This window comes from Pristiophorus japonicus, chromosome 7 (genome assembly GCF_044704955.1).
Source record: "Pristiophorus japonicus isolate sPriJap1 chromosome 7, sPriJap1.hap1, whole genome shotgun sequence".
Classification (NCBI taxonomy): domain Eukaryota; kingdom Metazoa; phylum Chordata; class Chondrichthyes; family Pristiophoridae; genus Pristiophorus; species Pristiophorus japonicus.
The window spans coordinates 194,309,288-194,323,684 of NC_091983.1; the positions used below are offsets into that span (position 1 = coordinate 194,309,288).

Here is a 14,397-nt window from a genome sequence, read left to right on the forward strand (position 1 = left end):
GGCCACCATACATGTGACCGGGCAATGGCCTTCATTGGCATGATGCCTGGGTGCTCGCTGTGGAGTTCCCTGATGAATGCCTCCCTTCCCTTCTGGGGCATGATTACCCGGCTGCCCCATAGTAGGCAGTCGGCTTGGATGGAGAGCTCATCCATCCGTATGTGAAACGGCCTGACCGCCTCGGGGCATGCTCCGTGTGCGGGTGCCCAATCCCCAGTCAGGACACATTTCTTAATCAAGGATAGGAGAGGATCTCTCTTGGTCCAGATTTTGATCTGGCGGGCTGTGATGGGGGAGCCTGCGCTGTCAAAGGCTTCAACGGCCATGACCATCTCAGCGCTTTGCTCCGCTGCCCCCTCAGTGGTGGCCAGTGGAAGCCTGCTGAGCGCATCAGCGCAATTTTTGGTGCCTGGCCGGTGCCGTATGGTGTAGTCATATGCAGCCAGCGTGAGAGCCCATCTGTATATGCGAGCTGACACATTGGCATTGACAGCTTTGCTGTCTGACAACAGGGATGTTAACGGCTTGTGGTCCGTTTCTAACTTGAACTTTCTGCCAAAAAGATACTGATGCATCTTTTTCATCCTGTAGACACATGCGAGTGCTTCCTTTTCAACCATCCCATATCCCTGTTCTGCTTGGGAGAGCGACCTGGAGGCATAAGCCACAAGTTGGAGTTGGCCCTTATCATTACTCTGCTGCAACACGCACCCAACCCCATAGGATGATGCATCACATGTCAAAACCAATTTATTACAGGGGTTGTACAGAGTCAACAACTTATTAGAACAAAGCAGGTTCCACGCCCGATTGAAAGCCCGTTCCTGACAATCCCCCCAAAACCTTACACAGGAGCAGTGTAGCGGCTCCAATAATGTGCTTAAGTTCGGCAGAAAGTTCCCGAAATAGTTCAAGAGTCCCAGAAATGAACACAACGCCGACATGTTGCCGGGCCTGGGCACACGACGAATCGCCTCCGTTTTGGATTCGGTAGGGTGTATCCCGTCTGCGGCAACCCTCCTGCCCAAAAACTCGACCTCTGGGGCCAAAAACACACACTTGGACTTCTTTAGTCGCAGGCCTACCCGGTCCAGTCGGCGTAGCATCTCCTCCAGGTTGTGGAGGTGTTCCTCGGTGTCTCGACCCATGATAAGGATGTCATCCTGAAATACGATTGTTCCGAGGATGGATTTGAGCAGGCTTTCCATGTTCCTTTGAAAGATAGCAGCCGCTGATCGAATGCCAAACCGACACCTGTTGTAGACAAACAGCCCCTTGTGCGTGGTGATGGTGGTCAGTAGCGTGGATTCTTCAGCCAGTTCCTGGGTCATGTAGGCTGAAGTGAGGTCCAACTTGGTGAACCGCTTGCTGCCTGCCAGCATGGCAAAAAGATCCTCCGCTCTCGGAAGCGGGGATTGGTCTTGTAATGACACTCGGTTGATAGTGGCCTTGTAGTCGCCACAGATCCTGACCGAGCCATCCGTTTTTAGGACAGGGACAATAGGGTTTGCCCAGTCACTGAATTCAATGGGCAAAATTATGCCCTCTCTTAGCAACCTGTCCAACTCACTCTCAATTTTCTCCCGCATCACATACGGCACAGCTCTGGCTTTGTAGTGCACTGGTCTGGTGTCCGGGGTGAGGCGTATCACTACTTTGGTACCTTTGAAAGTCCCGACACCAGGTTGAAATAGTGACTCAAATTTCTGTAGGACCTGTGAGCATGAACTTCGCTCCACAGATGAAATAGCGTGCACATCCCCCCCATTTCCAGTTCATTTCGGCTAGCCAGCTCCTCCCCAAAAGCGCGGGACCATTTCGCGGGACAATCCAGAGTGGCAGCCGGTTCTCTGATCCATTATGTGTGACCACCAACATTGCACTGCCTAGCACTGGGATGATCTCTTTGGTGTACGTCCGTAATTGCGTGTCAATGCGTTCTAGTTTGGTTCTGCTAGCTCTGATTGGCCATAGTTTCTCGAATTGTTGGACACTCATAAGTGACTGGCTGGCCCCTGTGACCAGCTCCATGCATAGCGGGATGCCGTTTAATAGGACTTTCATCATCATAGGTGGCGTTTTGGTATATGAGTTGTGGATGTTTGCCACATGAACCCGCTGAACTTCAGCGTCCATTGCTTTGTCCCAAGCATCAACCTGCCTTGTAAACCCCTCTTCTGGTTCATCTGCCTCGTAAATTAGCCTTGCTCCAGGCTTCCTGCACATTCTGGCTAAATGTCCACTGAAGTTACAATTTCTGCAGGTTTTTGCAGCATGTCTGCCCCCGCACCTCCAGCATGAGCTGAGATTGTTGTGAACAAAAGGGCTGTTACCAGGCATTCCTCTCTGATTGTCTCTTTGAGTACTCTTGAGCACTCTGTTAGTGGGTGTCAATGGCCCCATCCTGGGACGCATTGTCCACCGTGATGGTGTAAATGTCTGTTCAACCTGCCATTGTCTCTGTTGAGAACCCACTTTAGAGTCTGTTGCTGCCTGGGTGGTGTCGAATTGCCCTTGCCTGCCTGCGGGGTTCTGAGCCGCGTTTACAATGTTAACTCCCTGATCCATCGCCACGTTGGAAGCAGAGTTGCGCGCGTATATTATCTTGGTTTCCTCCTCCCCCGCCATGAAGGTCTGAACCATCAACGCCTCCACTTCCAAGGTCAAGTCCTTGGTCTCAATTAGCTTTCTGAAAATCCCAGCATGACCAATACCCTCAATAAAGAAATCCCTTAACATCTCCCCCCTGCAGGCGTCTGTGAACTTACAGAGGCTGGCCAAGCGCCGAAGGTCCGCAACGAAGTCCGGTATGCTCTGTCCTTCCTGACATCGGTGTGTATAGAATCTGTGTCGGGCCATGTGTACGCTGCTCGCTGGTTTGAGGTGCTCACCAATCAGTTTGCTGAGCTCTTCAAAGGTTTTGTCCGCCGGCTTTTCGGGTGCGAGCAGGTCTTTCATCAGCGCGTACGTCTTAGGCCCACAGCTGGTCAGTAGATGCGCCCTTCGCTTGTCAGCCGCTGCCGCCCCCAACCAGTCCTTCGTGACAAAGCTCTGCTGGAGCCTCTCAATGAAATCGTCCCGGTCCTCACCAACACAGTACCGTTCCTCTGTGCTACCGGTGGCCATTCTCGTGAGTCGTTGATTCCCGTTTCTCGTCACCAAATGTAATGTCTTTACACACTACTATTAGTTCACACGAGGCACCTTCTACAGACAAGGTCACTCTGTGACCGGAACCTTTATTCACAGGACCAAGAAGCGATGACCCTGCGTGGGACCTCCCTTTGTATACCTGGATGACCAGGTGAGGAGTGTCTCCCACAAGTTCACCCCCTGTGGTCAAGGTGTGCATTTCTTAGATGTATGCAGTATGCAGTGTTGTTACATGAAGGTTACAGTTACATGAAGGTTACATACATGACAGATGCGACGGCTATAAGATGGAAATTCAGCATTTTTGTTGAAAACAGGAGTGGAGTGGATAGAATTGGTGGTGGGACTGGGCAAGTTGCAGTGGTGTGGATGCGGAGTGGCCGATTGGCCACGAAATTCAGCTGGTGCCGATTTAATGCTCCCTGGCCTTGTTAAAGGGCAGGGTTTCCAGCTAGGCCCTGAGCAGAGAATCAGTTTCTTGCAAAGGCATGGTGAATCCAGGAGGAGCAAGGAGGGCCAGCAGATTTTCTGATGCGGGACTCGAGACCCTGATCGAAGGTGTGGAGGGAAGGAGACGTGTTCTTTACCCCAGCACAGGCAGACCGACTCGTGCCGTGTGTTTGTTAATACCTGGAGTGAGATCGCTGTGGAGGTGTCGGGGACCTCCATTCATGACCCTAACCCTAACCCTAAATGCCACCCAATGCCGCAAAAGGCTCAATTACATCATTTGCCCGATGAAAGTGAATACATGTTCCCCCAACACCTCACCTTCCATCTGTGAGCCTCCCTGCCACAAACAATGTGAAGAAGGCGTTCCGCTGCCAGCATTGACCCCATTTACTTGGCCTCCGCAAGCAGAGCCTCCACAATGAGGGCTCTCTGTTGTCGCGATTGAAGACCCTAGCCCACTCGCACTCAATTGGCAAAGCTGTGAAAAGTCCGAAAAAAATCTCTGCAAAAGGAATGCTGCTACACACAACACGCCTTTAAAGGCTGCTGGAAGTCTTGCCCTAGCACTGTGTACCGACCCAAAAAAACTGTCGTTGGCACCGGCAGATGGCCAGAAGACATTTTGAAGTGAATTTACCTTCCGGGGCAGAGCTGCTGCGGTGCACGCACTGATGATGTCGTTAACGACGTATCTGCAGGAGCGGGGCGGAATAGCGGGGAGCAGGGTGGATCTTCAGACCTCAGCAAAAACCCCTGAGGGCAATGACATGGACGCTGGCCAGTCCGCTGCGAGTCGGCGGCCATTCCACACTGCCCTGTGGCTGCCGCTTTTAGGCAACCAGAGGAGGGGCAATTTCGGCCTCTGTTTCCTGTCACTTAGCCAATTTTGGATCCATGTTGCCACTGTCCCTTTTATTCCATGGGCTTCAACTTTGCTGGCGAGCCTGTTATGTGGCACTTTATCAAGCGTCTTTGGGTGAAAGGCAGTGCTGCACTATTCGAACGAGTTCAAATGCCCTGAGTCTGACGCCCAACACTCCGCAGGGATTTCCTTCACCTCCCCACGATTTAAATTCTGAGCTATGGGTTCAGTATTTAGGCTCATACATGGAGGGTGACTCGGTACTGGATGGCTGCCATTGGTGGGGTTTTCATACCCTAGTGTAAGCCACAATGCTCAGCTAAGGGGAGAAATTAGGTTGTGGGGGGAAGAATATAGCAAACGTGCATTTTCTTCTGAATGATTGCTGCAAATTTCTACTCAGCTCCTGGACAGTTATTTTGAAGCCTATCAGCACGTTTTGGATGTGGAGGAACGGTTTGCATTGGCCCAAGTTATCACCGACATCATGCACAAACGGCCACGATTTAATTTGAGCAATGAGTACTTTGTGAAGGTGTATCAAGCTGAATGTACATGTCTGAAACTTCACTTACAACTTATAACAGACATTTTGAACAAACAGGTAAGTGAAAAGAAACTGTTAAGTCTGAGTATTGCAGTGTAAGTAATCTGTTTTACTGTGTATAGTAAAATGTATTTTAACCTGACTGTATAACTAAATGCTTGGGTTATGAAGTGTGCTGATGCAATGACACATTGCACTTTGAGGTAGTTGAGTGTGGATCCTTACTCCATTGGTCCTTTTACACTGATGGTGTGTTGTCTGTAGAGAATGCGCCATATTCCCAATGTTAAAGACAATAATACAGTGATTTTGACAATGTCCGGGACTTGAAGTTCCACAGGTCCCGAGAACAGATTGTACAGATTGGTGCATTAACACAGAGAAATTGTATGCAAGTAGACTGAATAGGGGAGACTGGTACTAAGACAGGGAGACCGGCGCTCAGAGGGGTAAACAGGCACTCAGAAGGGGAGACTGCCACGCAGACAGGAGACAGGCACTCAGAGGGGGATATAGGTGCTCAGAGGGGGAGACAGGTGCTCAGAGGGGGAGGCTGGTGCACAGACAGGGAGACAGGCACTTGGACTGGGAGACTGGTGCACAGACAGGGAGACAGGTGGTTGGACGGGGAGACAGCTGCTCAGAGGGGGAGACAGGCGCTCGGACTGGGAGTCTGGTGCACAGACAGTGAGACAGGCACTTGGAAGTCAGACAGACCAAGTTGTACAAGTACTAAACCTGACTCATGGGAACCACCGAGTATTAATTAACCCACAGAAGTAAGATCACCCTATCTCTGATTTTTACTTCCCCTGTGGGCAGGTGTCAGGCCTGAACTTGGCATCTCCCCTGAGGAACTCAGTGAAGTAGCGGGAGGGTTAGAAATTGTGTTCCTCCGCTGTGCCACATATTGGTACGTTGGTGTGCCACCACCCCACCCCAGTATTCCACCTTCTGTGTAATTGATATGTTGATAGGGTTAGATGAAGAAGGGTGGGAGAAGGCTCGTGTGAAGCATAAACACTGGCATAGACCATTTTGGGCAAATGGTCTGTTTCTGTGCTGTAAATTTTGTGTAATATAGCAATGCTGAAATATTATCCCTTAACAACACCTACAGATAGATGACCAGCGGGAATATGTGCAGAGGATTTGGAGGAACGGTGGGCAGGTGGAGATGGGAATTGAATTTGGGCTGCCCCTTAATGTCATTACTAAGCAACCAGTTGCCATTAACAACAGTTGGTAAGCAACAAAACAAACACTCCCAATATATCATGTTTTATTGATAATGAAAAGTGATGTATCCTTTCTTTCAGTCATGTAATAGAGCATTCATCCTGGCTATTTTAACTGGTCTTTCCTGCTTTAACTAGCCTGGAAATTCATTGCAATGTCAGATTGCAAGTACAAATTCACATTTGATGAATGTTTGAATAAGTTCGGTGTAATATTTGAAAATACCACAAAACACAGAACATAGGTCACACCATCACAAAAGTGACTACACTGCAAAAGTACTTCATTGGCTGTAAAGTGCTCTGAGACATCTGGTGGTCATGAAAGGCGCTATATAAATATAAATCTTTTCTTTTTTTAAATAGTAGGTGCAACCATATATACATTTTTTTTACAGTACATTCATTTCGAGCATAATTTCTATGTAAATTTTGTCAGGATAATGAAAGACTATCTTTTGCTGTGCTTTCAGTCCTGCCTTGAAAAAGATTTACTTGTTAGAGTTCCATCCATCATTGGGACTGGCCTCACGTATTCCGAAGACCCTCGAACATGCCTACTGGGAGCTGCATCACATTCACAGACCAAAGACAGCCGATGAGTGCATCAGCCTAGAGAAACAAATCCTTAATCTGGCACTGGAAAAGTGGGTGGCCATGGAAACGCCCGAGTCGTCCTACAGCCTCCAGGTTCAGAAAGATGTAGGTATACCAAGGCGGTAAATGGAGCTGATGTACATATCAGCTTTTATTAGCTTTTATACCTAGAGGGCTAGAATATAAAGAGGAGGATTTTTTTTGCTACAGATATACAAAGCCCTGGTTAGACCACATCTGGAGAACTGTGTTCGATTGCGGACACTGCACCTTAGAAAAGATAAATTGGCCTTGGAAGGAGTGCTGCGCAGATTTACCAGAATGTTACCAGGGCTCCAAGGGTTAAGGTATGAGGAGAGATTACATAAACTAGGCTGGTATTCCCTGGAATATAGAAGATTAAGGGGTGATTTGTTTGAGGTTTTTAGGATTTTTAAAGGAATTCATGGGGTAGATAGAGAGAAACTTTTTCTGCTGGTGGGAAGAATCTAGGACAAGGGGACATAACCTTATCAGAGGCAGGCCGTTCAGGAAAGAGGTTAGGAAGCACTTCTCCATGCAAAGGATGGCAGAAGTGTGGAATTCTTTCCCGCAACAAGCAGTAGATGCTAGCTTAATTAATAATGTGAAATCTGGGATAGATTTTTGTTAGCCAAGGGTATTCAGGGATAAGGGGCTGGATTTTTGGCTTTGATGTTTTTGGGGTGGTAATGGCAGCGTGCAGGTAAAGTTTGTGCCTGGGAACAGTTTGAGCCTCAGAAAGTAACATTGGGCAGCTGAGCTCTGAGTCAGGGGGCGCAGTGCTAAAGGTGCTAGCATGGGAAACCCTTAAGCTAAAGCACCAGGCCGGGAGTGCGCCGGGGGGCGAATAAAAAACTAAAAAAAAACACAAAAATATTTGCACAACACAAATCGCAAAAAACCACACTTACCTGAGGAGTCCATTAATAATCATGGGTGATTTTAATCTTCCTATTGATTGGACAAATCAAATTGGCAAAGGTAGCCTTAAGGAAGAGTTCATAGAGTTCATATGCGGGATGGTTTCTTGGAACAATACATTGTGGAACCAACCAGGGAGAAGACTATTCTAGATCTGGTAATGTGTAACAAGTATGGATTCATTACTGATCTCGTAGTGAAGGATCCTCTTGGGATGAATGCTCATAGCATTCAAACTCAGTTTGAGAGTGAGAAAGCTAGGTCTCAAACTAGAGTCCTGAACTTAAATAAAGATAATTACAAAGGTATGAAGCAGAGTTGGTTAAAGTGGACTGGGAAATATATTAAGGAGGGAGACTGTAGAAAAGCAGTGGCAAATATTTAAGGAGATATTTCATAACTCTCAGTAAAGATATATTCCAAAGATTCTACGGGAAGGGTGAACAATCCCTGGCTAACTAAGGAAGTAAAAGATGGTATCAAATTGAAAACAAAGGCATACAATGTTGCAAAGAACAGTGGAAGGCCAGAGGATTGGAAATTTTTTAGAAACCAGCAAAGGATGACTAAAAAAATGATAAAGGTAGAGAAGATAGCATATGAGAATAAACTAGCAAGAAATATGAAAACAAACAGTAAGAACTTCTACAGGTATATAAAAAGGAAGCGAGTAGCTAAAGTAAACATTGGTCCCTTAGAGGATGAGACTGGGGAATTAATAATGGGAAATGGCGGAGACTTTGAACAAATTTTTTGTATTGATCTTCACGATAGAAGACACCAAAAACATCCCAATAACTGATAATCAAGGAGTTAGTGGTGGGGGGGGGCACTTAAAACAATCATTATCACTAGACAAGTATAGTATTAGTATAGTATTAGTATTAGTCAGTCCCTCGTATCGAGGATGACTAGCTTCCAGACCAAAAAGGGATGAGTTCACAGGTGCTTCAATGAGGGACCTGACATTCGAGGTCGCGAACTATAGATTGAAGGATGGAAGATGCCTGTGTGTGGATTAGGCAAACTAATGGGACTAAAGGTGGATAAGTCCCCTGGACCTGATGGCTTGCATCCTAGGGTCTTAAAAGAAGTGGATGCATTGGTTGTAATCTATCAAAATTCCCAGATTCTGGAGAGGTCCCAGTGGACTGGAAAATCGCAAATGTAACGTCCCTATTTAAGAAAGGAGGCAGACAGAAAGCAAGAAACTATAGACCAGTTAGCCTAACATCTGTCATTGGGAAATTGCTGGAGTCCATCATTAAGGAAGCAGTAGCAGGACATTTAGAAATCAAAATACAGTCAAGCAGAGTCAGCATGGTTTTATGAAGGGGAAATCATGTTTGACAAATTTGCTGGAGTTTTTTGAGGATGTAACGAGCAGGGTGGGTAAAGGGGAACCAGTGGATGTGGTGTATTTGGATTTCCAGAAAGCATTCGATAAGGTGCCACATAAAAGTTTACTGCACAAGATGAAAGCTCACGGGATTGGGGGTAATATATTAGCATGGATAGAGGATTGCCTAATTAACAGAAAACAGAGAGTCAGGATAAATGGGTCATTTTCAGGTTGGCAAACTGTACCTAGTGGGGTGCCAAAGAGATTAGTGCTGGGGCCCCAACTATTTACAATTTAAATTAATGACTTGGATGAAGGGACCCACAGTGTAATGTAGCCAAATTTGCTGATGATACAAAGATAGGTGGGAGAGCAAGTTGTGAGGAGGCTATCTACAAAGGGATATAGATAGGCTCGGCGAGTGGGCAAAAATTTGGCAGATGGAGTATAATGTGGGAAAATGTGAGGTTATCCACGTTGGTAAGAAAAATAAAAAAGCAAATTACTATTTAAATGGGGAGACATTACAAAATGCTGCAGTACAGAGGCATCTGGGGGTTCTTGTACAAGATATACAAAAATTAGTATGCAGGTACAGCAAGTGATCAGGAAAGCAAACGGAATGTTGGCCTTTATTGCAAGGGGAATGGAGTATAAAAGCAGGGAAGTCCTGCTCCAACTGCACAGGGCCTTGGTAAGACCACACTTGGAGTACTGCATACAGTTTTGGTCTCCTTATTTAAGGAAGGATATACTTACATTGGACGCAGTTCAGAGAAGGTTCACGAGGTTGATTCCTGAGATGAAGGGGTTGTCATATGAAGAATGGTTGAGCAGGTTGGGCCTGTACTCATTGGAGTTTAGAAGAATGAGAGGTGATCTTATTGAAACCTATAAGATTCTGAGGGGGCTGGACTGGGTAGATGCAGAGAGGATGTTTTCCCTCATGGGAGAATCTAGAACTAGGGGGCATAGTTTCAGAACAAGGGGTCGCCCATTTAAAACAGAAATGAGGAGGAATTTATTCTCTCAGAGGATTGTGAATCTATGGAATTCTCTGCCCCAGAAAACTGTGGAGGCTGGGTTATTGAATATATTTAAAGCGGAGATAGACAGATTTTTGAGCGATAAGGGAGTAAAGGGTTATGGGGAGCGGGGAGGGAAGTGGAGCTGAGTCCATGATCTGATCAGCCATGATCTTACTGAATGGCGGAGCAGGCTTGAGGGGCTAATGGCCTACTCCTACTCCTTTTTCTTATGTTCTTATGTATTACTTACCTATTCGCTGTCGGTATCGTTGGACCACCTGATTTCCCAGTCATTCAGTGCGGGCACACTTTGGGGCATACAGGTCAGGCAAGAGTCAAATCTCGTGTCGGTGCACACCGGCACAGCTCTTCTGGGTGGCGCAGCACCACCGCAAACCCTGACCTGAGGATTGCTGCAGGGCGTTGGAGGCTGACTACCCGGACAGAACACCTCACCGTCACCATTGCCGCCACTCTGGAGCAAAAAAAGGAGTGGAGAGGCGTCAAAAATCCTCTCCCCCAAGGAGTTTGCAGTGATACAAAAATAGGCTGTGTGCTTGATAATGATGAAGAAAGCTGTAGACTGCAGGAAGATATCAATGAACTGGTCAGGTGGGCAGAACAGTGGCAAATGGAATTCAATCTGGAGAAGTGTGAGGTAATGCATTTGGGGAGGGCTAACAAGGCAAGGGATTACACATTAAATGGTAGGACATTGAGAAGTGTAGAGGAACAAAGGCACCTTGGAGTGCATGTCCATAGATCCCTGAAGATAGCAGGCCAGGTGGTTAAGAAGACATACGGAATACTTGCCTTTATTAACCGAGGCATAGAGGGGAGACCTTATTGAGGTGTATAAAATTATGAGGGGCCTAGATAAGAGTGTGTAGGAAGGACCTATTTCCCTTAGCAGAAGGGTCAACAACCAGGGGGCACAGATTTGAAGTAATTGGTAGGAAGTTTCGAGGGGATTTGAGGGGAAAGGCGGTGGGGGTCTGGAACTTACTGTCTGAAAGGGTGGTGGAGGCAGACACCCTCATCACATTTAAAAAGTACTTGAGTATGCACTTGAAGTGCCGAAACCTACAAGGCTACGGACCAAGAGCTGGAAAGTGGGATAAGACTGGATAGCTCATTGTCGGCCGGCGCAGATGCAATGGATTGAAATGGCCTCCTTCCATGTTGTAATTTTTTTGATTCTATGATATGGAGCCAAGGCGGGTAAATGGAGTTAGGATACATGTCAGCCATGATCTAATTGAGTGGCGGAGCAGGCTGAGGGGGCTGAATGATCTACTCTTGTTCCTATGTTCTGTTTAAATCTGCTTTGACAAGTGGGGTGTAAACTTTAAAACCTTTTGCTTAACCAGACTACTGCTTTTACTAAACAGAGGGATATTTGAAACTGTAAATCCAGTGGGACTTATTCAGTTACATAGGAGAAAAGTGACAGCTGACACTGGATAACCAGGCATTGGCATACACAAGAGTGTTGGATAATATTACAAACATTAATAAAACTCTAGTGACTTAAACTGTCATCCATGGCCTAAGAGTGCCTTGGGCAACCTACCAAATGTTTTTTTAATATTATGTACAATGTGGTTTTGTTCACCTTTTTGGAACTGCTCTGTTGAAGTTCATATTTATTAATTAAGCTACTAGGTTTTCAGATTGCTAGAAAACTGGGGGCTGTTTTATTTACACCTTTAAGATGTGAGCTAGCCCAGAGTATGTAATGGGTCACCTAGCAGGAAAAGCCAGCTTCAAAGGGAAATGATGCATACTGTTTTACCACTCAATAAAGTTGTTCTGTATATTATTGATTTTATAATAGACAGAAAAGCTGTTCCATAGGATGACAACCTTATCCAACCAGGGTACTACAGCACAGTAGTGACCTGGAGAGGTGGAGGACTGCTGTCATATTCAGTCCCAATTGGGGAAAAAAGCTGAACAAGCACGAGACAGAGGGGTCGATTTTAATCCTAACCGCCCGGTGGAAATGAGCAGATTACTTACCTGCTTATATCCTGACCATTGTCGACTGTTTGCGATGTCAATCTGCAGGGTGTTACAGGCAGATTTGGCCCCCAGCCTAAAGCAGGAGCTTCATAATGTTAGGTAACTTGGGGTCCTATTACATCAATGCAATTCTAACCAGCACCTGAGCGGGGAAGCCACCGTAGCTTTTCCCACCTGGCAGAAGCAGGTTGGCAGCTGGTCTAAAGACAGAAGAGGCCCTTCTGGATAATCTTTCCAGCGTGGAGCCATGAGAGGCAGGATTGCTCCTCCAGGACCCACAAGGAAAGTCACTTGAAAAGTGGACTGGCAGACTTTAAATGAGGCCCCTAAGTTAAAATAGCCTGGGCCTGAAAGGTAAGCCAGGGAGTGCATTTCGCATTTACCCCAACACCCCCCCCCCCACCGCCTCCACCTCCGAAACCCACTTCAGGATAAAATCAGCCTCAGAATGTAAATACAACCGACTGCCCTTACTGAGTTGTAGTCCTTGCTGTTCCAGTTGTTTTCAGGTGTGTTTATCGAAGATCCACTCTTTGTCAGAGACGTTGGCGTTTCCTTTATAGAAGCTGCAGAAGAGGTTGAAAATAGACGAGCAGAAAAACAAGCCTTTATGCTGCATACTTTCTCCAGACTGTTGGAGATCATTACGTTGCGCCATCGATTGACAGAGGTCGCCTCCGAAACAGCCCTGTTAGCCCGGTGAGTGATTCTCATCAGGATAGATCTTCCTTTATTTTGAGTGTTTTTTTTATCGCATCTTTCTTTGAAACTTACAAAATTCTTACAGGGCTTGACAGGGTAGATGCAGGGAGGATGTTTCCTCAGGCTGGAGAGTCTAGAGACAGGGGTCACAGTCTCATAATAAGGGGTCGGCCATTTAGGACTGAGGTGAGGAGAAACCTCTTCACTCAGAGGATGGTGAATCTTTGGAATTCTCTACCTCAGAGGGCTGTGGAGGCTCAGTCTTTGAGTATACTCAAGACAGAGACCGATAGATTTTTGGATATTAAGGGAATCAAGGGATATGGGGATACTACGGGAAAGTGTTGACGTAGAAGATCAGCCATGGTCTCATTGAATGGCGGAGGATGCTCGAGGGGCCACATGGCCTATTCCTGCTCCTAATTCTGATGTTCTTATTCTTCCTTCCTGTCATGTATTTAACTGTCATTGTAACCCATGTATAAACTGACTAGGTGTACACTGTGAGAACATTGACCACTAGGTGGTGAACTTGTGGGAGACACTCCTAACCTAGTCTTTCAGGTATAAAGGGGGAAGCTCCACCCACCGTCACCACTTCAGTGCTGGAATAAAAGTTGCTGGCCACAGAGTGATCTTATCTCTAGTAGGGGCCTCGTGTGCATTTGTACTGTATAGTAAGGACATATCATCGAGAAACTGGGATTTAAACCACACGAGCATGGCCACTAGCAGCACAGACGAGAGGTACTGTGTTGGTGATGATTGGGACGACTTTATTGAGAGACTACAGCAAAGCTTCATCACTAAGGAATGGCTGGGACAGGATTCGGCCGACAAACGCAGGGCTCATCTCCTGACGATTTGTGGGTCCAGGACGTACTCCCTGATGAAGGACCTTCTAGCGCCAGAGAAGCCGGCGGACAAGACACTGGTTTTATATGCACCGGCGGCGAGAAGGGCATTGAATTCCAAGACTTCATGGCAGGAAATGGTATCAACCATGTCAGAACGGCACCGTTCAAGCCGGCCTCAAACGGCCAGGCGGAACGAGCAGTGCAGACAATCAAACAGGGGATGCTCAGAATACAAGAGGGTTCCCTACAAAGCCACTTATCACGCCTCCTGTTGGCCAATAGATCCCGACCACACTCGCTCACGGGTCCCACCCGCAAAGCTGCTAATGAAAAGGACGCTCAAAACCAGGTTATCCCTTATAGACCCTACCACGAAAGAAATTGTTGAGAGCAGGCGCCAGTCACAATGTGACTACCACGACGGGAATGCGAGGGTGCGATGTATTGATGTCAATGACCCTGTCTTTGTTCTCAACTACGCTGCAGGGCCCAAATGGCTCGCAGGCACTATGGTTGCCAAAGAGGGGAATAGGATTCTGGTAGTTAAACTTACCAATGGACAAATCTGCTGCAAACACATGGATCAAACAAAAAGGAGGTTCAGCAACCCCATAGAAGAAGCAGAGGAAGAACACGATGTAGAGTTCACTC

General features: G+C 46.8%; 1 protein-coding gene across 3 annotated transcripts in view; it reads left to right on the plus strand.

Annotated features, from left to right (window-relative positions):
* LOC139267396 (uncharacterized) overlaps positions 1–14,397 on the plus strand; it is a 277,107-nt gene that overhangs the window by 35,746 nt on the left and 226,964 nt on the right. For 2 of the 3 annotated variants that reach the window (XM_070885663.1, XM_070885664.1), the window contains exons 8-11: positions 4,872–5,072; positions 6,136–6,260; positions 6,727–6,955; positions 12,687–12,886. In XM_070885663.1, the coding sequence (XP_070741764.1) occupies positions 4,872–5,072; positions 6,136–6,260; positions 6,727–6,955; positions 12,687–12,886 (755 nt within the window). The remainder of the gene's footprint in view (positions 1–4,871; positions 5,073–6,135; positions 6,261–6,726; positions 6,956–12,686; positions 12,887–14,397) is intronic. The other variant, XM_070885665.1, reaches the window with a different exon arrangement.